Here is a 23,387-nt window from a genome sequence, read left to right as displayed (position 1 = left end):
TAAAATACGGCCCAGGGCCTGTGTTTCAAAAATACGCCATCTCTGAACTGGAAGAATTAAATGCAAAGACAAGTCAAAGGAAGCTATGAGATTTACTGCGTGTCCAAAGATTTTTACAACTCAGTGGTAAAGGATTACATTTTAGAGACTAATCAATATCCTTCATACATCCTCAAGAGAACGGGCTAGGGGGAACAAAGTGTCAGTAGCAGATATTCAAGGCAAACTAAACTTTTCTTGTTTGTTCACTATACAACTTGAAAGGTCCATTAATACCTGCATGATGTGTAATTTGTACAAGCCAACATTACGGTCACTGTCACTACACATAACTCACCTGTTTGGGGAATTTCAGAAACTGGATTTCTTGGTATTCTCAGTAACAGAGAGGTAGTTGTCTTGGTCTGTATCCTAACAAAACAAAACAGCAGTCATGTAGCACTTTAAAGACTAACACAAAGTATTGATCAGGTGACAAGCTTTCACAGGGCAGCTCCACTTCTTCAGAGCTGGAGACAGCACTGTACTGGAAATGTGCATCCCACATGGCATCCCACATGCAGTATAACCACAAGTATGGTGTATATATGGTGGAGAATGCCACGTTGTTCTTCAAAATGGCATCCTCCGTGCTGTCTGGGGTCCTGGGAAGAAATAATTTAGTAAAATGCAGTTGTGCTCGCAAAATGTTTGGGAACCCCTGGCATTCACAGTAGAGTTAAATATGGAATTAGGTGTGGCCAGTGTGGGCAGGAGGAAGGTTTATGTACATTCTAGTACAACACTATCTCCAGATCTGAAGAAGTGGGTCTGCCCCGTGAAAGCCCATCACCTAATAAATGATTTTGTTAGTCTTTAAGCACTACATGACTGCTGGTTTCTTTTGTTGATATTCTCATTTCATCATGAACCTGAGAATAAACTTTCCTCCACACATTTAACTAGTACTGTGAATGTCAGGGATTCCCAAACATTTTGCCAGCAACAACTGCATTTTACTACTTATTTCCTCTCGGGACCCCAGACAGCACGGAGGATGCCATTTTGAAGAACAACATGGCATTCTCCACCTTATATGCGCCATACTTGTGATTACACTGCATGTGGGATGCCATTTTGTAGAGTAAAATGGCATCCTCTGCAAAGCACAATCTCACACAGACCATATGGAGAGGTCACAATGCACAGAGGACACCCACTGGTCTACAAAATGATCTTCTTTGCACAGCATGGCCACATAGACATGGTTCATGTGAAGACAGGCTGTGCAGCGCAAAATGGAATCCTCCACGTGCTAGGCATCACCGGGATCCCATCTGCAGATGGCATGAGACCATTTGGGGATCGTGATCCCGTTTTAAGAATCGCAGGTGTACACTGCTGACACAGCCAGACACCAGTGCTGCCCAGACAGACAGAAGCATTTTTGCCATGCTAGTGGAAGGCGGTTCAATTTATCAGCAAGTGATAACCGCCAGGGCTAAAATGGGAGATGGAAACCCAACAACTGCAGCAGCGTTTGAAATTCCTCTCCCAAGTGTTTTAGACAAGTATAAATGGATTGAGAGCGTTTACACTCAGGATCAGTTATGAAATTAACGCAGAGTTTGCTTTGATTGTGGATTTGAGGGATTTTCCACTGAACTGAGTTTCACAAATGTGTGCATATTATTTTTTCCCAAATCAAGTTCATATGGAATTAGTCACAAAAGTAAGGTGACCATCCATCCTGAATTGGGCATGACGATCCCATATTTGGGATGCCAGAGAAGTGTCCCTATTTTTTTTAAGGGACTCATTATCCCATATTTCCCCTCCCCCCGGCCCCCGCCAACCTTGGGGAAGCCAGGAGATTGCAGGCAGCTGCCGCTTCCCTGGGGCTCCCAGGGAGCGCCGGCAGCTGCTGCCTCCTTCCTGGCTCCCCGGGATTTGGAGGAGCCGTCCTCTCCCCTACCCTCCCATAGCACCCTGTCACTTCCATTTTAGCACTCTTCTGCATGGTTGTCTGTGAAGCATTTAAAGACTTAATTGCTCACCTCAGAATCTGGGTATCCTACTGCCCTCTACCAAAATTGTCACAGTGAATCATTAGGTTTCTTCTAAGCTCTCCCCTCTCTGAACAAGATAAATGACTTTTGAACACTAAAAGTGACCACACTGAAGTTCCAGCAGCTGTGCTAACCTATGTGCTCTGTGATTTGAAGAGTAACCAAGCTTACAGTTGGAAAGAGGTAAAACAAGCAGTCTCAGGTCTTCAACACAGATAAGTTATTTAACTACTGCTTTCTCCCACAGTTCATATCAGAGCAGATGTGGGATTGCTAGAATTTCAATTATCTTTTGCTTGCACTAGCCATTATTTTATTTAGCAGCATCTACCAGCAGAATGAAAACATAATTGTCTATGTACATTTCAAGATGAATTGACCAAGTGTTTGGCCGCTATAAGTGTATTTGTACCTCTGAAGTGAAGCACTAAAAGAAAAATCCACATTCGCTAGGTAATACTTCACACAATTTTATTTATAAAATTGTAATTATCTAACAAATTGCATATAAAATGATTTACTTCAAGTAAATACAGAATACTGCACAACTATTAAAACTATTGTCCATCATAAATGTATTAAAACATTCCTAAAAATGCATCTATTAAAAAACACAAATAGCATGATCAAGACCACTTTCAATAGCTTAAAATGAGAGACCAAGAAGTTGTGTTAACTTCCAAAGTACAGTCCAGTTACATCCTTTGAAATCACCACAGTCTAATGCTAAAGATGACAAATACAAGCAATACATAATGCACCTGAACTATGCATTTCTTCCAGACTAAAGATGACCAGTTGAAAAACAGACAACTAAAGCTCAAGTCAAACTCTACCAGCATGCAGTTCTGTTATAGCAATACTTTCAGTCAGTAAGTGTAATTGGCTTTTACAATCAATTTTGCGACTCACAAGTTTAAAAAAAAAGTAAGTAACACAAGAGAATACATTCAGATAAAAAGAAATAATACACAAAGATAAATACAATGAATAACCTTCATTGTACCCTATAATGATTTAAGGAGAGAGATTCTCCTTCAGCTGGACTGGTGTTACATACCAGAGACAGGACTGAGTCACTAAGCTTGGATCCAGATCCCAATCTCCCTAAAGCTTGGGATGATCAGGTCATGGTTTTGGTTCAGGCCCACCTCTGCTATGTACACAGAATGCATATGGATTCACACGGCTGGAGCTTGTGGCTGACTTTCACACTGCAAAACAAAGAAGACTAATGATGCTATATTGTTGGTCACCAGGGTTGGTGTATATTACAAGTCACAATGACTATTTTTATATTGCATATTATTAGAGATCTGAACTATTTTCTTTCTAAGCATTAAAGGGATGGCAGCTAATGGCTCTTACTGAGGAAATAAAACTTACCAGCAGTGACCTGGTTAGACAACTTTGGCATACTGGGGTAATAAGACTCAAATTAACACAGGCAATACTTTTGGCGGACTGATAGGAGGGTATGAAGATTGGGGACCTGCACTGGAAACACCCTAGAACCAGTTTTCCTTTCAATGCAGTGTGGACTGGATGTGTCATTAGCGTTCATCCAAGAAGTATGGGCCTAGCAAGGAGGGAGGACCTCAATGTTTGCATTCAGAGGTTCTCTTATTTGTCTCTGATAACGGATAATTCTATCCGGGACACATCTGAAGATATAAAAATGCAGATCCATTTTCAAGACCACATCAAGTTAAGACCTTGCACCAAATTTAGTCCTATATAAGAGGTGTCAACTCCCTTTGAGTTCAGACAGGGTTGAATTTGATCCCTGGAATTTACAGTCAATATATTTTCAGATCCTAAGCAGGCAGCACAGGGATAAGGTTCTGCGACTAACCAAAGCAAAAATGAGAAGCTGCTCCACCTTCATAAAACATAGGCCAACTGTTATTCTACATGGCAGACAGTAGATGGCAGGCAATTAAAGCATTCCTGGCTCAAGCCAATGGATATGGTAAAGCTTCTTTAAGTGACCATTCTGCTGAATTTTGACCAGCAAACTCTTGCACTGTACGTCGTTTATGAGTACAAACACATATGTATGATGAATAGCAGTCGTGTAAGAATCATTTCATTTGCATGCTACTATTTACATTTCAAGTAGTATTTACACACCAGAACCTACCAAACCAGGTTCTGTCTCCTGATTCACTACAATTAGCATCTCTCTGCAAAGAAAGGAGGAGGAGGAGGAAGCTTAGAGGACAGAAAACACATAAACAACAGCCTCCACCACTTCAAACTCCAAGAGCAACAGTCAATATTATGGGTCTCAAAGCATCAAGAGAGCAGCATTTAAGTGTGGCCTCCGTACAGTCTCATGGGGAGTTCTGAAATGGCTTTAGAACTTCAGACACAGCTGAAGCTTTCACACCAGCTGTCGGCTAATGCCATCACCATGCACGTACTCCCTAGCAAATGCAAATGTTTCACCCCACAAGAGGCTGTCCAAACGCTGACTGGCAATGTATTCTGGGGCAGCTCCCGCACATTGTGGCTAGTTAAAATGGCCTTCGGACTTGCACATACCTGAAGCATGCTAGAAATCACCCAGAAATATAATACCTACTCTATCTTAGTGCTTTAAGTAGCCCCTGCTGGAAGTAGCCTGTTTGGCCGGCACTCATGGTCTGTTTGTGGCACATCTGGAGTTTTAATAGAACTTTCCAGAAGAAATATTCTTTGCATTTAATAGGATCTGTGTAAAATAGATCATGTGCCAAAGCCCCACATACCCTCCTAAGTTGCAAATGGAGGTGGGCACCCTTAGTCTGTGCCTTCACTGCAAGCACATGGAATGGTACAGGGACAGGATTTCACCAATCATGTAAGCATGCTCACACTAGCTACCACCCAGCTGGTGTGAGTGTAAATACCGAAGAAGTTGTAGGAACAGTGCCTGTGCTACTACAGCTACATTGCTATTTATAGTTGTGCTAACTGGATGATTGCCAGCCCAAGGTTGCATAGACAAGCAGGAGAATCACACCCTGAACTTGTAGCATACAAGTAACCACTCTTACCCATACTGTGCCTACAAATGTGGGGTCTGAATATGCAACATAGGCAGCTAGTTCTGATCATTCAATGTGGCTTGACCAAAAATGACTGCAAAAAGGGGAAAGGAAGAAAACAATAACAAAACCATCTTGAACAGCAGGATTAATATTTACAGAAATGAGGGGCTATAGAAAAATAAAGATTATTCTTTAGTGGTTCTTAAAACAGCAGTCACACTGGGACCTAGGGGAACCTTTATATATTTTCTGCATATGCACTTGGAAGTAATGAGAACAAAGCTCCCCCATTTTTAAGAGTAATTCTCTTCGCATCAGCACAATACTCTGCCACTGGTATTTCCCAAAATTGTGACTTCCCAATAGGAGAGGGAAACTACAAGAACCGGCATGAGAAGACAAAAATCAATTACAGTACTATTGCAGAAATTCAAGTAGAAGAATGGAAGCTGTCTTCAGAAGCTTGGCAGCAGAAGCATTAAAGATCACTAGCAACCAGGAATGTTTCTATAATGTGGAATTATTAAATCAAAGCGCTGGTTCACAACCAACGACTGGGCAGGATTTCCCGAAGGCTGCTTCCCTGATCTCTCCAGATTGCACCATTCTACAAAACACAGAACAACAGCATCTTTAGCGCCAATGAACTTTCTATTCTGCTGCCATCAGGTAAAGCATCACATCCCCTTGAGAGGAAATGAGTAACAATAACTCCCCAAGAAGCACGGCTAAGAAAAACATAACACTCTGCTATGAGTGAATCATCTTTATTAAGGGCAGTGTACTATATGCACTTTCCAAATTTAAAACAGTCCTTTGAAGTTGCCACTGGTCTTTAACAGCCTGCACCAAGGGCATGGACGCTGCCTGCTGCAGGTCAGGTGGAGCTCACTGGAGACTGAGGTAACATACAAAAAGAGTGCAACTGCACTAATCAGTTCTTCCAAGCCATTGGCTAGCGGTGCATACTGCCAGCGTTTGAGGGCAGAAATGCAAGTTGGGTGCACAGAACCAGAGGGCAGAAAGAAAGCACGTGTAATGGTTTATACACTCCTTAGAAGTGAGGCTAGTGTACTGGTTTGAAAGAAAACGTGTGTTCGCTTTTTCTCCTCTTATCTTATTCACCTCAGGGGACACTTTGAGCCAGTGTCATTCCCTGATAGATACTAAGAACCTTCAACTAGTTCTTGAAGGACTCAAGAGATGAGGGCAGTCAGCCGTGGCAGGATTGGGCCCACAGACACTGTGTAGGGCCATAAAAAAGGCTAAATGTATATGAACTGCACTGGCTATCCTAATTATTGTCAGGTGCATGAGCACTTTGTCACCCACAATAAAAGCTATCACAGACACCTAGCTGGAGTTATGCTCTCTCTTGCCTCCTAACACTCGTGCTGTAGTCCAAATTCTACTGCTTTCTTCATTTCCAAAGACCAAAGGTGTGTCTGTTGGTCCAATACATGATTCTTGATTAAAAGTATTCCTGTATTCTATTGGTTCAAAAAAGCGCTTTGTTGTATTGAGACAGAGAAAGGCAAGATAGGAAACACAAAGCAAATAAAAAACGGATGACTCCAGGCCAGCATTTACTACAAAAAGCTCTGCTCCCTTCCCCCTTCCAAGACAAGTGGATAGAAACTTTCCATAATGAAGTGCATCTGCCATTAAATAAGTAAATTGAAGAGCAAGCCTACTGAAACATATGCAGGGATTTTAAAACAGTCTCACAGAGTCTAATGCCATAGTTCATGCAAGTAAGAATTTGGAAAGCAAGAAAGAAAGAGAAAGAAAACGAGAAAAAACAAACAAACCAACCTAAGCTTCAGCAAGGAATGGACCAAAGAAACAACTTAAAAGAAATTTTGTCCAATTATAAAAAAGCACTAATATTAGTGACAGCCCCAAAGACATCAGGTTATGCCAAATTCCAAAAGAATCAATAGATATAGCCAGGATATTTGAATGCATACTTCTTGACTTTTTTTTAAGTTAACATAGATTTCATTCTCTTTTTAACATTATATACCTGAGCTCTCCAAACCTCGAACTCTTTTTTTTCTTTACATATATCTCATTCTTGCTTGGAGAAAGATGATGGGAAAGTTAGATAGTTATCCCCTTGCCCTTGCCAATTCCAACTACAGATTCTTACAGACAGAGTCTGGAAGTGCTTACATAAAATTTTCCTTATTTTTAAAACAATGTCTTGAAACTAACAATTGCGGAGTGGAGAATGGTTTACTGTTTCAGAAAGATCTGCAACTACCTTTAGCTGTGGAAAACAAGATGGCGGCTCCTTTAGAGTGTACTGATGATAGAAACCTTCTCAGGAACATTTGGCAGATACCAAAGAGCACGTGACAGGGAGAACAAACATATCCACAAACCACAGGGCAACTCTGTCCCACTGATATACACCAATTAAAAAAGAGTGTCCACCTGTTAACTGAGAATCAAGGATACAGTGGAGATTCCTGGCTCAACAGCTTTCAAATGTGATTTTAAAAAAGTTCAGTGAGCAGCAGATTGGAAACAGCCCACCCCTTAGCCAACCTCAAAGAAACAAGGGTTCACTGCAATACCAGCGTAGACTTGAGACCGCTTGGGAAAGGCTTCCCTCTCACCCATGTCCATACAGCTTGGTGTCGGAGTGACACACTGGAGGTTTTGGAGGTTTTCAGTTGTCCAGTGTCTTGTGGTGGTTATTTCAGCAGTTTTACCAGCTGGCTCTGACAGCCTCAATGTCACTAACCAAGTTCTGGGCTAAGCATATCCCGAATATCTGGAAAAAGATGAGAATTTGTTTATTTGGTACACTTCACAGACCTTTGTGTACAGTCAGTGTCAATGATGGGGTGGGGGTCTTTGACACAGAAACAGGAGAATGAAATTTGAGAAATGCAACTGTAAGAACATAACAATTTGGCAGAGGGAGCTCAGGAGCAAATGTAAAAACACACTCTTACATTCATGGTTTTTTTTGTTTTTTTTTTTTTTTGAAACTAAGATGATTAACAGTGTTCCTTTAATCTGAAATCAGAGACATGAGTAGAATTTCTTTCCAATAGCAGACTTTTGGCAGCCTGTCTAGAAAAGGTCAGAAATAAGACCACCATACAATCTCTAAAATTCTCCTTCCCCTCGTCCCAGCCTCCTTTAGGGTTGCCAATTTTGGTTAGATGTGTTCCTGGAAATTTCTTCATGACAAGCTTTAATTCCTGCACATTCCAGGACAATCCTGGAGAGTTGGCAACTGCATGTCCACTCCCAATCTGACAAACTGCATGTTTGTTAAGTTGGGTGCCATCGAACAAACATTTTTCCATGGATAAACCCTTCTACAGATAAATACCATTTAACACAAATGAACCCTCCAGTTGTTAGCTAAACAGTGCGCTCTTACTGAAAACCACTAATTCAAGGCTCTTTTAAATAACGAAGCAGCCTCGTTTCCAGTTCTCTTGTTGAGGATCTTCTGACGAATGTGTGCTTTACCTGCAACAATGCAATCCCAATGAAGATACCAGCAACTATAGTAAGATTGTCCTGCAGCCACTTCTCAAACTGAGGGACGCAACCTTTAGTGTAGATAACAATCTGCTGATCAACCTCCTGCAAGAACAAGAAGGATGAAAACACAGATGATAAGGTTGACCTTCACCTCCAATTAGACAACCTGCTTTCCCAAAGTGACCCACCCCCTTCCTATGTCAGGTATGATTAAAAGAAAATCACTATGGAAAACCCACTTACAGGTTTTTGCCTGGCATCGTAGCCACACTGAGTGTTAATGACGTCTTCCTGGGGGAGAAGAGAAAGAAAGGCAGTGAGGAGTGCTTCCAATAACAAGGGGCTCCCCCATTTTCTCCTCTTAGACTGTGATAAACCACAAGGTCTGAGAGGCAGATGTGCTGTGGAGATGAAAAAGACGAACTGGGAAATTATTCTTCTACTTATGTAGAACAATTTTCTATGGGAAATGTTCCTATTTGTCTCTGAAAAATATACCCAGGATATGGCAAGTTTAGTTCAAAGATCAGTTTGGGTCAGATGAAGAGGAGATGGAGTGAAGTCACTGTGGGGGAGGGGTGACTGCGTTACTTGGTAAAATCTGGTCCTTTACAAAGGAAACAAGTTTGCGCTACAAAACTGTTTTATAAACCCAAGAGACTGATTATGCTGCTCCCTTAAAGACTGGAGGAGGCACTCAGTATTATCCTGCTCTCTTGCCCCTCATTTTCAAGCTCTGGAGCAAACAGAAGCATAAACTATTCTAAAGGGCATTTCTCAGTGAGCAGTCTCGGGTGACAGTACTTCTAGCCTATTTTTCTGAGGCTGTCTTTGCTGCAAGTGGACAGATTTTCTGGTGCAATGAGGAGGAGCAGACCCATGGAGTGAAACCTGCCCTGCCCCACTCAACTCACTCTCTGCATACCCTCTAGACCCTTGACAAGTTAATTTGAAGGAAAAACATCACGCAATAAGAAAGCTTACGCTACAGCACCCATTCTGGGGCTTTCTACCACCACTGTCACCTCTGAAATGCAGCTACTCTACACTAAAACCCAATCACCATTGCCACCACATGGAACCAGAAGGAACTTCTGGAAGCAAAATCATCAGGCAAACAAATGGCAGCATCCCCATCTTGCCTGAGGTGTAATACATGCAGCATCAATTACCTTTCCCACTGGTTCCCAATCCAGAGAGGGTATAGGTCTGTTATGGCTCCCAGCTACACAGTCTGGCTCTGCAGCTCCAGCTCAATGGGTCCCTCTAATCCTTCCCGTCCACATGCAGACTCTTCCATCCACGTATGGAATACATTTTTGTATGTGCACCGAGCCAAGTGCAAACGCACACCACTAGTAGGAACAAAAAACCTAGCTGTGGGTGCTCTGCGAGCCAGGCGGTTAGCATTCGAATCTCTCCTGAGCGGCCACTCAAGCACCCAGCTTACAGGGAACACTGCCAGTTGGACAGTTTCATGCCTTTCACTCTGGAAGCCTCCAGTTCAGCACTCAGCCAAGACAACTCAGAGACCGACCCAGTGCAATACTCCTCACTACAACAATGAGGCGCTGAAAGGTGATCTGCTAAGCTAACCTAGGAACCCAACTAAGACCAGTGACAGAGCCCAGTGAGGGAGGCATCCAGAACATTAAAAGAACATCTCACCCTGGCCTCCAGCCACTAAAAGTGCCTCTTGGTATTTCTAAAATTATCTCAGGGTGCTCCATTCTATAAAGTCACCACGTTCCACAGATCCAGTTAGAGCCCTGGGCCTGAGTGTTCCCCGCCCAAGGTGCAAGAGACTCACATCCTGCAGGGAAGAGAACTGCCCTCCCTACCCCAGTAACTGCAGTATGACAAAAGGATGCATCCCAGTGTATTTTCAACATAGGAGAAAGCATCAAAGGAATACGACACAGGGGCACTGTGAGTGCTGTGCAGTGATGGATGTCCACCACCCAGGTTAATGGGACCCTCTAAACTTGGGGTTCATTCAGTTTTGCAGATTACTTGTAACTCCACAACTCTAGCAAATAGCCCGAATGCTTTCCTTGACCTCCATGAAGTTCCTTAGAAAGTCTGGTGGCACCAGGCAATTGTCAAGCAAAACAATGGAAGGTCAAACTTGGGGAACTCACCCACCTAAAAAGATGACATTTCACATCTACCTGCATGCACAAAGGTCCCCTGCCCTGTTCTTTTCAGTCTACGTTGATTGCACAATGTTATCAGGGAAGGAGTGGACAACCCTGCAGTTTGCTCAGTGAAACAGGAGCCGCACAGCTGGACTGTTTACCACCACTCTGTGCACGTGCCCCAGTGCCTGGAGGGAGAAGCACATGGCGGTGGCTCCAGGGAGTCCCAGGCATTGGGATAGAGCAGGGTAGGAGGAAGCTAGGGGTGGCTGGTGGAGGGGAGGGGGCAGGACTGGGTTACAGTGGGGCAGGGCTGCGTATGCCTGACTCTGGGGGAGAGCATTGAGCCACATAGTATATATTTATTAGACACACAGACAAAAATAAATATATACTATGTGGCTCCTTGCACTCTATCCACAGCTATTTTTGCTCTTAGACAAACTAGGTGATGATGACACATTAGATGATACTAGAACTGGTACGGTGTATTTTTTTTTAAATCAACAAAGACTACACAGTATGTAACATTAAATTTAAATTAATCTGGATGGCCACCCCTGTACTAGGGCCTCCTGAATGATTGAGGCAGGAATTAAGCATTAGCATTTACAAGAATTATGTACAATATGCAAGTAAGTTCACCTCCTATTATTTGCTAGGGTTATTCAGAGAACCTGTCTAACCCAATGGCATAGAATTGCCATCTCTGATATGGGGGAGCTCCACTTTCACTTTTGGGGATGGAGAAAATCCATTATACAGACTTTATTTGTTATCTATCTTTCCAAATTTTCAAGATTTCTAAAATTGCGTATTCCCATCAGGATCGGGTTATATTTTGAGGTACTGAATATATTGATTGCTTTCCAAAGTTATGGGCAGCTGGCAAGGCATACAAAAAACAGAGCTCCCCACATAGCAGCTTATGTTTGAAAATCTGTCCAACAGGAGGGACAGTAAATCTGTGCCAGCTGCTACAACTGTAGGACTTCTAGCGTTGTTACACAATGACTTTGAACACATATGGACACTATCCATGGGATGGAGAGATCAGATGTTACACAGACCAGTCGTGAGGCTTCTTTACAGTGAAACAGGGCTGATATTGATTTTTAATTCTATGGTTATTGTACATCTTCCCCAGATGCTAGGTATATACCCACTCACACTGGGATAATTTTAGCACAGATTAGTTATTTCTAGGGATAGTGTTGGTTCTGTTTTCTACCATACAAATTTTAAAAACTGGTTTATGACAACAAGTTCACGTATACACTCATCCCTTGCTATACGAGTGCAATTGGTTCCCAAATCTTTGCTCGCAGGCAAAAACTCATAAGTGACACTAAATTCCCATTAAAATATATGTAAAAGTCTCCCATTTGTTCGAAGTGCTCGTAACTTGACATAAACCATTTGAGTTTAGGTACTTGATGTATTTGAATAGTTTGGCAAAAGAAATGAGATGTAGCTTATGTATGTAGAGCAGGGATTCTCAGCATATAGGTCAGGATCCAAACATGGGTCTCATTAGATTTGTTAAAGGTCACCAGCTGAGCAGTTCCCCACTGCATGTGGCTGTTAAAGAAGCCATTTGCAGTTTCTTAACACTGCTGCCTCAGGCAGATACCTATCAATAGAGATAGCTGCTGGAGATGACAGCTATCTCTATCACTAGAGATAGCAATTACCTTATGCCTAGGTGCTGAAACCTTAACACTTGAGCTAATTGCTGGGAGCAGGAGGGCTGGGGGAGCCACCCAGCCTAGCAGCCCCAGTGAAGAGGCTGCAGGAGGAGGAGGAGAATCTAAGGCTGGGGCTGTTGAGGGATGCAAGTGGGGTCTAAGACTGGGGGAAGTTGGGGGCTGCGGGGGGGGGGGGGTTGTAAGGCTGGGGGCAGTTTGGAGCTGCTGGGGGGTGTAGCTGGGGGTGGTTTAAGGCTGGGATGGTTTGGGGCTGGTGGGGGCGGGTTTAGGCTGCAGGCAGTATGGAACCTGGGGGGCAGGGTTTAAAAACCTGGCTGAGGGTGAGATCTGTAGGGCGGGTGAAGGGTCTAATACAGTAAACCCTCAAGGTACCCTGGGGTTGTTCCTGCGACCCATGCATTACTCGAATTTTCCTGCAAGGGGAGGGGAGGGGAGCCAGGAACCACCAGGGCTGGTCAGTTTCGTAGTTCCAGGAGTGACAGGAGCTGGGAACCACAGGCAGGCTGTTTCCAGTCTCCCCATGGCTTGTGGGGCCAGGAAAGTGATCAGCTCATGGCTGGTCATTTTCACATTCCTGCCATTGCAGGGGAGGGAACCAGGCTAAGAGCCTTCTCCCTCTCTTCCCCTAGCCGCAGGGCTGTCAGACAGCTGCATGTCTGAGGTAAGGGAGGGAGAAGACTCCAGCTGCAGGACTGCGGGCCTCCCTGCCCCTGCCTGGGACTCCCCGCCTGGCTCTGCTCTAGCCATGAGGCTGCAGGTCTCCCCGCCCCCAGCCAGGGGCCCTGTTCATATAAGTGGGGGAAGTTCACTCATATAGTGAATAAAGGTAGGCATATATGTTCCTCATTTTAGCAAGTACTCATTAGTAAAGTACTTGTTAAACAATCAATGAGTGTGTTTAGGGGGCAATGGCTAAGTGGCACACAATTATTATGCATTAGCTTTATCTATTTTTCCAGTTTGCTTTAATCTGTTCAAAAAATTAGGTGACTAGTTGGATGGTGGCTTCAGAATATTGTGAATGCCTATTCACATCACAGAGCAAGTAGGGCAGTGGTGTGCAAATGGCAGTCACCTCTCAGGAGAGGAGGAGGACAATAAATGATGTTGCAAGGTGAAATCTGGAATGCATTAGCAAGTGCAGGAAGCCTCTCTGAGACCTAAAGGCCCTACCCAGCTTCATTCAATGCTAGAATTACTCTGAAAAGTGAGAAAGTTAACATTCAGTGAACATGGAAAGGAAACCTTTACTGATGAACTAGATGATGCTAGGACTGGTATGTTGTTTTGTTTTGTTTTTTTAAATCAACAGAAAGGCTACACAGTGTATAACATTCAATTTAAATTAATCTGCAAGTGCAGTAACGTATCCCTACACACAATTCTGCACAGTGAGTATGTCTACACTAGGAAATCAAGTCGAATTTATTAAAGTTGACTTTTTACCACTAGATTTTATAAAGTTGATGGTGAGTGTTCACATAGGTCCAGAAAGTTGACATAATGCATCTCCATTACCTTTGCTAAGTTTGACTGCGTCAGTAGTGCATTGTAGGCACCTAGCAGCAGTGAATTCTGGGTTTCTGTGCCAGTGTTTTATGGGGGGAAAAAAAAAGCACCACAGGTGGTTATGTGCATCTGATGTTATCATCCCAGAGTGCATTGCCCTCACTCCTCCCTCCTGCCAAAGGAATTATTGCACGACTTTTACAAGGCCTGCCCCGACACATGCCGTTATAAGGTGCTAGCATGGATATGGAGGAACTTAAAGCTGTTGTACAGTATGTAATGGCCACTTCAAGATGTGTCCTGCAGTAGCTCATTAGACCACCTGTGGCTCCGGAGCCACATGTGGCTCTTTAAGAAATTCTTTGTGGCTCCGATGCTATAATTGCAAAGTAAAAGGAAACCCCTTCTGATTATTTTCGGTAAGTGGTGAATGTCTGAAAGCCCAAAAATGAACAACTCATATCTAACCAGCAAATGATATGTGATCTCAAAATATTGGATAACTCCCCCTAGTATCCCCTAGGGGAGAGAAGGTTAAAGAGTGAAAGTCAGGAAGACAGCGGTACGAGCACATACTTTTTGTGTGAAGAAATGGAATATGTAAAAAGTTTGTGAATGTCCTGCAGTAAACATGTATCGCATTACAAATCATCCTGTGCATGCTGTTCTTAAAATAGGGGTTACAAAAAGTATGGTTTGACACTATTAAGGACTGTCTCATAGTCACATACACTGTAGCTCTTGAATTACTGAGTTTTTTACCGAGTTGGAAAAAATGGTTCTTCTTGCTATTTTGGTTACCAACCCCCTGTATTAGGCAAAGCAACCAGGAGGACCCTGATTCAGAGCACAATCGAAGAGCAAGAATGCAGAGCTGCTGAATGCACTGGATGCACGGCAAACAGAGGAATGCCGGTTCTGGAACAGTGAAACCAACACACGCTGGTGGGACTGAATTGTTTAGGAGGTCTGGGGATGACCAGCAGTGGCTGCAAATCTTCTGCATACGCAAGGATACTTACATAGAACTTTGCAATTTGCTGTCGCCCACCCTGCAGTGCTATAATACCAAAACGAGACCTGCTTCGACAATTCGCAAGTTAGTGGCAATTGCTCTGTGGAAGTTTGCAACACCGAACAGCTATCAGTCACTGGGAAATCAATTCGCAGGGGGCAGATCTACAGCAGGGGCAGTTGTGATGCAGGTAGCCGAGGCAATCAATGCCTTTCTGCTGCGAAAGGCCATGACTGTGGGAAATGAGCAGGAGACAGCAGATGGTTTTGCTGCCATGAGGTTCCCTAACTGCACTGGGGCCATAGATGGAATGAACACACATCCCCATCCTGGCACAAGACCACCTGACCTCAGATTACATAAACCATAAAGAGGGCTTCTCCATGGTGTTGCGAGCATTGGTGGATCACAAAGGTTGTTTCATCGACATCTACGTGGGAAGGTCAGGAAAGGTGCATGAAATTCTGGTCTGTCCAGGATGGGTCGTTCTTCCTAGACCAGAAAATCAACACTGGAGTCATGGAGATGCCCATAGTCATACTGGGTGACCCTGCTTACCCTCTGCTCCCTTGGTTCATGAAGCCATACATAGGCACCCTGGACTGCAGCAAGGAACACTTCAACTACAGGCTCAGCAAGTGCATCTGGCAGTTTAAAAGCCAGATTCAAGTGCCTTCTGACCATCTGGACCTCAGCAAAACCAACATTCGTGTTGTGTGGGGGCTTGCTGTGTGCTTCATAACCCTTGTGAGGCAAAGGGGGAAAATTTCATGCCAGGCTGGAGGGCAGAAGCAGATGTCCTGGCCACTACTTCTGAACAGCTAGACACAAGGGCACAGATAAATGCAATGCAAATCAACATGCTTTGAAAAACAGGTTTATGAATCAGCAGACAGACGCATTAGTCTCCTGCTTTTAAGTAATGCGCACACACACACAGTGATGTGTGCTTGCCCTTTATGGAACCAGCTCCAACCCAGCCCCAACCCAGGTTAACAAATAAACAACACTGTGTTTTTCTTACTTACACTGTTTTTATTCAGGGGCTCAGGGTTAAGGGGTTTGAAAGCAAGAGGATCCTGTTATCACATGAGGGGGAATGTGAGACTTCTGGTTTGCAGAGCATCCCTGGGGGTGGCCTTCAAGGTTGTCCTTGCATTTCTCCCCCCACGCCCCTGCATTCTGGGCCCCCCAACAAGGGGAGACCAGGGAAAATAGTGAGGAGGAAGGGTAAGTGCTCATGATGTTCAGGGGGGCCTATGCAATTCCAACAGGGACCGGAGGATGTCTGTCTGTTCCCTGAGTGCTGACAGGAGCTCAGCCTGATTTTCTGAGTCCTGGATCCTACACTGACCGTGGCTGGGTCCCTCCCCAAAATCACTTCAAGCTGCTCCTAAAAGTGGCATGTTTCAGGAGACGACCCAGACCGCCTGGTCTCCTTGATTTTCTTGGTCTCCTTTTGCTTTCTGATATGCCTGTCTGAGCTCCTTGATTTTCTCACGGCACTGCTGAGCATCCCTGGTGTAACCTCTCTCCAGCATGACCTGTGAAATCTTCCCATAAATGTCCACATTTCTTCTGCTAGTTTACAGTTGCTGCAGGACAAGTTCATCCCCCACAGAAAACAATGAGATCCTGGGTCTCCTGATTGCTCCATGTTGGATCTCTTTTGCGTCCCAGTGAACTCATTGTCAGATGTGCTACTGAGGTGTGCTTTTGAGGTGTGCTAGCCACTCTGTCCAGAAAGGAAATGAATTCAAAATTCTCAAGCTCATCCCTGCTTCCTGTTACCTACTTCCTGCACACCTGAAAAGCAGTGGAAATTAAAGTGATGGCCAGAGTGGACGCACTGGGGCATTGTGGGATGCTTCTGGAGATCAATAAAATTTAATTAAAATAACACTGTTTCTACACTAGCCTTAAGTCAACCTTGTAAATTCAAACTTGGTGTTATTGCTCGTGAAATGGGTGGGGCAGAAAAGTTGATCTTAGTACCCCTTAAAATCGACCTACTGATATTTGTAGTGAACACAGGTACTTTACAAAATCGAACTTTATGCTCTAGCGTGGATCTGGCACATAGGTTGCAGAGCACTGGCTTAGCCAACTGTGACCCAACCTGATTATAGCTGGTAGGCACTACCCCATTATAAAAGTGAAAGTAAATAACCTACATCTCTTAAAAATATTTGTTGTTTGTCTAAGTGTTCCGCCTTAGTGGTGGTTGGCAGCAGAAAACAGTCCAGTACCAAACTGAAAGTAACCCTCATATAACCCAAGCCAGGCTTTGGCCCTTAGCTATGCTAAAATTCACACATGCACCCAGCCAAGACTGTGATTACCTCAGTCAAATGAAAAGCCATAAGGACAAAGCTTAAGGAGGAGACTTAAGACAGAAGTGGGGAACCTTTTTTGGGCTGGGGGTCACAGACCCATACACAAATCAGCTAGAGGCCTCAGAAGTGAGAAGCCCAACTATGGGCTATGGGGTCTGGATCGCAGACAGGGTGCAGGAGCAGGTTGGGAACTGGGGGGAATTGGGGCTGGAGTGAGGTGCAGGATTGGGCTGTGGGTGAGGGTCTGGGTGGGAGAGGGTGTGGTCAGCAGGTGGTGGGGGTGGTTGTAGGCGAGAGAAAGGATGTAGGAGGGTTTAAGATATAGGGTCTGGAAGCGGGGGTTCAGGGTTGGGGTGAGGGGTCTGGGAGGAAGAGGTCAGGAGCAGGGTGTGGATGGGGAGTCCGGGTCAGGGGGAGGGTGCAGGAACTATCTGAGGGCACAGGGTCTGGGCAATGGAGGTGCAGCTTACCTGCTCGCCCCCAGACGCACATGGCTCTGTGCCCCTACCCCCTGCTTCCAGGAGCTCTGGCCAATCAGAGCAGCGGTAGAAAGCCTTCAGGCTGGGGGGAACAGCAGCAAGCAGCAGCAGCCCCTGGAGCCACTTCCTGCCCACCAGCTCCCAGGAGAGCCCATGGTCTGGATCTGAACTGTGGTTTGCCTGATCCAGCCAGCAAGGCTCAAGGCTCCAAACCCTCCCCACCTGCCCCCGTCGGCCAGGTGCCCATGGAGGGGAGCCCTGAACCTTGGGGTCCAGATCCAGACAAGATGTGGTCCGGGGTTCCCCACCCCCCGACTTAAGAAGTCATCTCTCAGGATTGCTGTTGACCATGCAAGGCTGAGCTGTTAGTTAAGCCTTGAGGTGGACAGAAAAAAGCAAGGGGTAACAGAAGTAGACATCTCTCTCACGCACACGCATGCACACAGCCTATCAGAAGACACTGTTTTGTGTGGCCCTGATTTCAGGCAGGAGCAGCAGGCCCACATCACCCGTTCGGTAATGCACTCACAGCAGGATCTTTAGTACAGCATGAAAACGGCACACCGCAGCGCTCCCGACTCGCGTTGGAATCTGTGCAGTTGAAGTAAATGTTGAGGTTCCAGTCGTCAGCTCCGAAGGCTCCGCAGCACTGCCACTAGAGCAAACACACAGGAATGAGAACATCCTGGCTCTGCACATGAATATCAGCCCTGACAAACACACGCTAGGGGATGAGAGGGAGTCTGGCAACACAAAAAGTTCAAAACACACTGCTAGTCCCATCCTTGAACGTGGTTCTAAAATCATTGTAAAAATAATTCCCTTTCAAGGATGTACTGTATGTCAGCAAAACCCACCCACCACATGCAACAATAAAAATGTCTCAAGTAACCTACTCTTGAGTATAACACACCAGTGAACCAGACAATCAGCGGCTTTATGTGAGCATAGTTCCACTGGAAGCCAACAGAGGGGCAGGGATTTAAACCAGTTGAGGATCTGGCCCAGTGCGTTAATCTATACTTGTTTTAAATTGAAATGATCAGGTATAAAAGTCCTTTTTTAACACATATGTGGCACAGTAGGTACCACAGCAGTGCAAGCTTCCTCCATAGTGCCTTCCATTGTTATCTTCTCCAGGGCGGAGAAGGCAGCTTGCTTAGTCCATCTCTGGTGTCTCTCCTCAGAGAGCTCGCTCACAAGGAACCCAGTTGTGATAGTTTTTATTACATGGACTAGAACAGGGTCAGCAGCCTTCCCATGGTGGAGCGCTGAAATGTGACGTTTTGATCTCTATGTACAGGCCAAGTGCTGGTGACACTTTTTAAAGTCCTACTTACAACAAACTAAGATGCAGAGCTTTACCGTTTAGGTGGTGGTTGGTAGCATTAGTTGGTCTTCTGTTAATCCACAGGCAGTATGGCTTTGAGCAAGCTCCCAGCTACTTAGGGGAGGAGGGAAAGGCTGAGCTCTCACCTCATGTGCCTGTGAAAAATCGGCTTGTGTGGCACTCTTGGCACCTGTGCTGGGGGCTTCTGACCCCTGAACTAGAAACTGCAGGAAGATTCTCTCTTCACATAGGCCAAGGATTTCTGGCTGCCATCCAGCTAGGTCAGATACAACACATCTGCACATCCCATCACTTATTCACTCTTTCGAGGTGAAAAGCCAAAACGAAGACATATTCAAACATTAATATAAATGAATGGTGGATAGCTCCTGGATGTCATTCAGCTAGCAATCAGGCACTTACGCACACAGGGCCACACTCAAAGGTGACACGTAAGGATGCAGTTCACAAGCTGAAAGGTCATGAGAGAGGAGAATAGCTAGGACGAGCTAAAGTGTGGAAGAATGAGATGGTCAGCATAGGCCACTCCCTGACTGATTTACATCTTCATATAGCTATTTGATGTGTAACTTACACCCATTTCCATTCCCTGGCATGTCGCTGAGTGGGCGCATGTAGGTTTAAAGGGAGCTCAACTTGTACTGTTTCAAACATGACTCTCTAATTTTACCAACTCTCCCTAAGGCAGAGAGACAGGAACCATTCTCCTGAGGAGAATTTTAATAGTGGCCCAATTCCATCCAGGCCAATAACGTTCAATAGATTTTAGAATTTTTCCTGTAGTTTTTCTCGTAATTCTTCTCCTACTCTGACGTGTGGTCTCATCTCAAAACTGATTATTTTCCAAACAGCCTCAATAAAAAGCACTGCACCACTTTTTCAACCAGAGATAGGCCAAACCTCTTCTGTGAATAGTAAACTCTCCAAAAAAGCCATTTTGGGAGCATCAAAATTATTTGCAAATTTGAATATAATTCAGTTAGTCTGTCTCCACCTTCAAAACCCCATTAATTCAATAAAAGAGTCATTTTCAATCGAGATTTTTGTTTTGAAAATATCATTTCACATAAACACATTTGAAATTTTCTATTTCAATTTGAACAACTTTTTGTTGGTATTTTATTTAGTCAAAGCATAAGAACGGTGAAAAAAAATCAATTTCCATTCAAAAAGTAACTAAATTTTGTTTTGGATGTTTTGTTTTAGCCACTGACCTGAGAAATCAGCTATTCCCTGATCTCCAATTGCAACTCTTACAGTAAATGAAATAGTTTAAACCTCCAGGAGCTATAGAGAAATCTTCATAAACTTGCTGTTAGGAAAGCTACGTGGAACAGAAGACTGGCAATCAGGAATTTGCAATTTCTACTTTGGATTTACCCTAGACTTCCTTGGTGACTTTTAGACAACCACTTTGCCTTTTGTCTCACCTCTCCAGTTTATATAATGGGGTTAATATGTAGCCTAACCTCATATTGCTGTTGCTGTGATTAAGGATGATTCTGTACTTCTATATTTCAGAGTTCAATTTGGCAGGTACGGTATAGATGCAGCAAAATGGACCTCTCTGGTCTTGGCTGTTGACCCCCGTACGCCATTCTAACACATGGAGTAAGGGGCATCAGCGTGAGCCTACAAAGGCCTGGACTACACTAGGGAAGAAAGTCAATTCTGATACATCGATTCTAGCCACATTAAATGGCGTAGCTAGAACTGCGTATCTGAAATTGACTTTCTACCCTACTGCACATCTAGCCTGACCTATAGCTGTAGAAAACAAACCAGCAGTCATGCAGCACTTTAAGAAGATTAACAAAATGATTTATTAGGTGATGAGCTTTTGTGGGACAGACCCACTTCCTCAGATCTATAGAATTTCCAGCCCAGACCCAAATATATAGTGCAGAGGTCCAAAAAAATTGCAATAAAAACTGACAAATCAAATACATGAACTGAAGGAGTGGGGAAGGGGATGTTTAGTGTCTTGCCTGAGATCATTACGAACATCAAAGGAACATCCCCCACCCCCACCTTCAGTTCATGTATTTGATTTGTCAGTTTTCGTTGCAATTTTTTTGGACCTCTGTACTATATATCTGGATCTGGACTGGAAATTCTGCAGCTCTTAAGAAGTGGGTCTGTCCCATGAAAGCTCATCACCTAATGAATGATTTTATTAAAGTGCTACATGACTGTTTGCTTAGAATACAGGCTAACATGGCTAACTCTCTGTTACTATATCTGTAGAAGTAATTGCTGTGCCCAGGGGTCTAACAGCACCTGCAGACCTGTACACGGGGTCGAGGGGGAGGTTTTGGGCTCAGGGCAGCCAATCCTCAGCATAGCCCAGAGCCGAGGATGGCTTTGGGACCACCCCTGCCCTCAGAGGTGTGTGGAGAAATATTCTGGAGGTAATTTAAGAGGCTGGTGTTCCAGCCGCCACCCCCGCTGCAGTGCAAGTGGCAGCAGCTGGGAGCCCCAGGACAATTTGAAATGCTAGGCACCGGAGCTACTGTCACCTTTGTCCTCTCCTGTTGGCGAGCCTGTTTGTCCTAAGTATTAGTTATGCTACCACACCCCTCCCTGAGTAAGCCAGAACCCAAAGAGGGGAGCAGGGCTGGGACTTGGCCAGGGTAAGAGAAGGCGCAGAACCTAAGAGGGGGCAGGCCCTGAACCTGGGCAGGGTGGAGCTCAAACCCAGGACCTCCTGGCTCCCAAACCACTACTCTAACCACTAGGGTACACTCTCATGCCCCTGGCCAGCACCTAAGGAAGGCAGTGCTACCCAAAGGGGGGGGCAGAACCTGAGGAGGGCCGGGCTTGAACATGGGACATCCTGGCTTGCAGCCCACCTCTGTAATCACAAGGCTATGCTCCCACCAGTCTCCTGGGAAGGGGCAGTACCTGGGGGAGAGCTAGGACCCAAAAGGGGGAGGGCCCTAGGACTCAATGGGCACTAGAACCCAAGGGGTAGTGATGTAGAACCCAAGGATAGGGCCAGGCTCAAATCTGGAACCTCCTGGCTCCCAGCCCACCACTAACCACGAGGCTATGCTCCCACCCCACTCCCTGGTTGGGGGGCAGCATCAAGGAGAGGGGCCAGACAGGACTACAACCTGGGGAGCCCTCAAACCTGGAACCTCCCAGATTCCTGCTCTAACCACTATGCTATGTTCTTACCCCCCAGGGGGTTTGGGGCATGGGCCCCAAAACCAAAGATGGGGGTGGGTTAGAACCTGGCCTGACAGGGAGGACGGAAGCCAAGGGGGGGGGGCAGGGCTTAACACAAGGGAGGGTAGAACTAGGGGGATGGGTCCCAAAGGACTTGGTAGGGCTTGAACACAACACAATGAGGGGGGAAGCTTGAACCTGGAACCCCCGACTCCCAGCCTGATGCTTTAACGGCAGGACTATGGTCCCATCCCCCTCCCAGTGGGAACAGAACCCAAGAGGGGGTGGGACTCCAACCAAAGGGGCGCTAGAACACAAGGGTGGGGGGAGGGCTTGAACCTGGGATCTCCTGGCTCTGAGCCCACTGGTCTAGCCATTAGGGTATACTCCCATCCCCTCTCTGGAGGGGCGGAACCCCAGAGGGGGAAGAACTCAAACTGAAGGGGCACTAGAATCAAGGGGGGGGGGCTCAAACCCAGGATCTCCTGGTTCCCAAGCCCACTGCTATAACCACTAGGACACACTCCCATTCCCTTCCCTGGGGTGGGCAGAGACCATGGGGGAGCAGAACTCAAACCCAGGACCTCCTAGCTCCCAGCCAGCTGCTTTAACCACTATCTAGCATTATTTTTGTGGCTGCTTGCAAAAGCCAAGATGAGAAGTTGAAAAACTCTTCCTTTAAAATGTAAATTTGTTTTAAAATGAAGAAATCCAACTTACATATTCCTGTGTGAAGTCTATGAGGTTTTGCAAATCAATGTCATCTCTGTATGCTCTGATGTTATTGTTTATAAAGAAATACAGCTGGTCTTTGATCCAGTCTTTGAAAACAAATGCCAGAACACCAGCAGTAAGCTCCAAGAAGAAAATAATTCCCAGAAATACAGAAAACTATGAAAAAGAAGAGAAACAAAAGTTACAAGAAAACGACTATCCTGCCTCTGTGCTTAAATGCTTGTTTTCCCAAGGCTTACAATTAATCAGAATGTGAACAACCTGAAAATCGGATGTTTTGTCAGTTTCAATAGGCTTATTAACACATACTTAATGTACTCCTACGCAGAGGAAACTTAACTATCTTAAAAA

The 23,387-nt window shown here is 45.0% G+C and overlaps 1 protein-coding gene across 4 annotated transcripts in view; it reads right to left on the bottom strand.

Moving 5' to 3' along the window:
* Positions 1–2,508: 2,508 nt before the first annotated feature.
* Positions 2,509–23,387, bottom strand: part of TSPAN5 (tetraspanin 5) — a 141,462-nt gene continuing 120,583 nt past the window's right edge. The window contains exons 4-8 of one of the 4 annotated variants that reach the window (XM_074993567.1): positions 23,022–23,192; positions 18,309–18,434; positions 8,837–8,884; positions 8,579–8,695; positions 2,509–7,865 (exon numbers count right to left, since the gene is read on the bottom strand). In XM_074993567.1, the coding sequence (XP_074849668.1) occupies positions 7,800–7,865; positions 8,579–8,695; positions 8,837–8,884; positions 18,309–18,434; positions 23,022–23,192 (528 nt within the window). In that variant the 3' untranslated portion in view covers positions 2,509–7,799. Of the gene's footprint in view, positions 7,866–8,578; positions 8,696–8,836; positions 8,885–9,765; positions 9,949–14,568; positions 15,457–18,308; positions 18,435–23,021; positions 23,193–23,387 lie in introns of those variants that run through there. The other 3 variants (XM_074993564.1, XR_012645466.1, XM_074993566.1) reach the window with 3 other exon arrangements.

This window comes from Carettochelys insculpta, chromosome 4, assembly GCF_033958435.1.
Source record: "Carettochelys insculpta isolate YL-2023 chromosome 4, ASM3395843v1, whole genome shotgun sequence".
NCBI lineage: Eukaryota > Metazoa > Chordata > Testudines > Carettochelyidae > Carettochelys > Carettochelys insculpta.
Note: the sequence above shows the minus strand (reverse complement) of the source record. Positions and strands in the feature narration are given on the sequence as shown.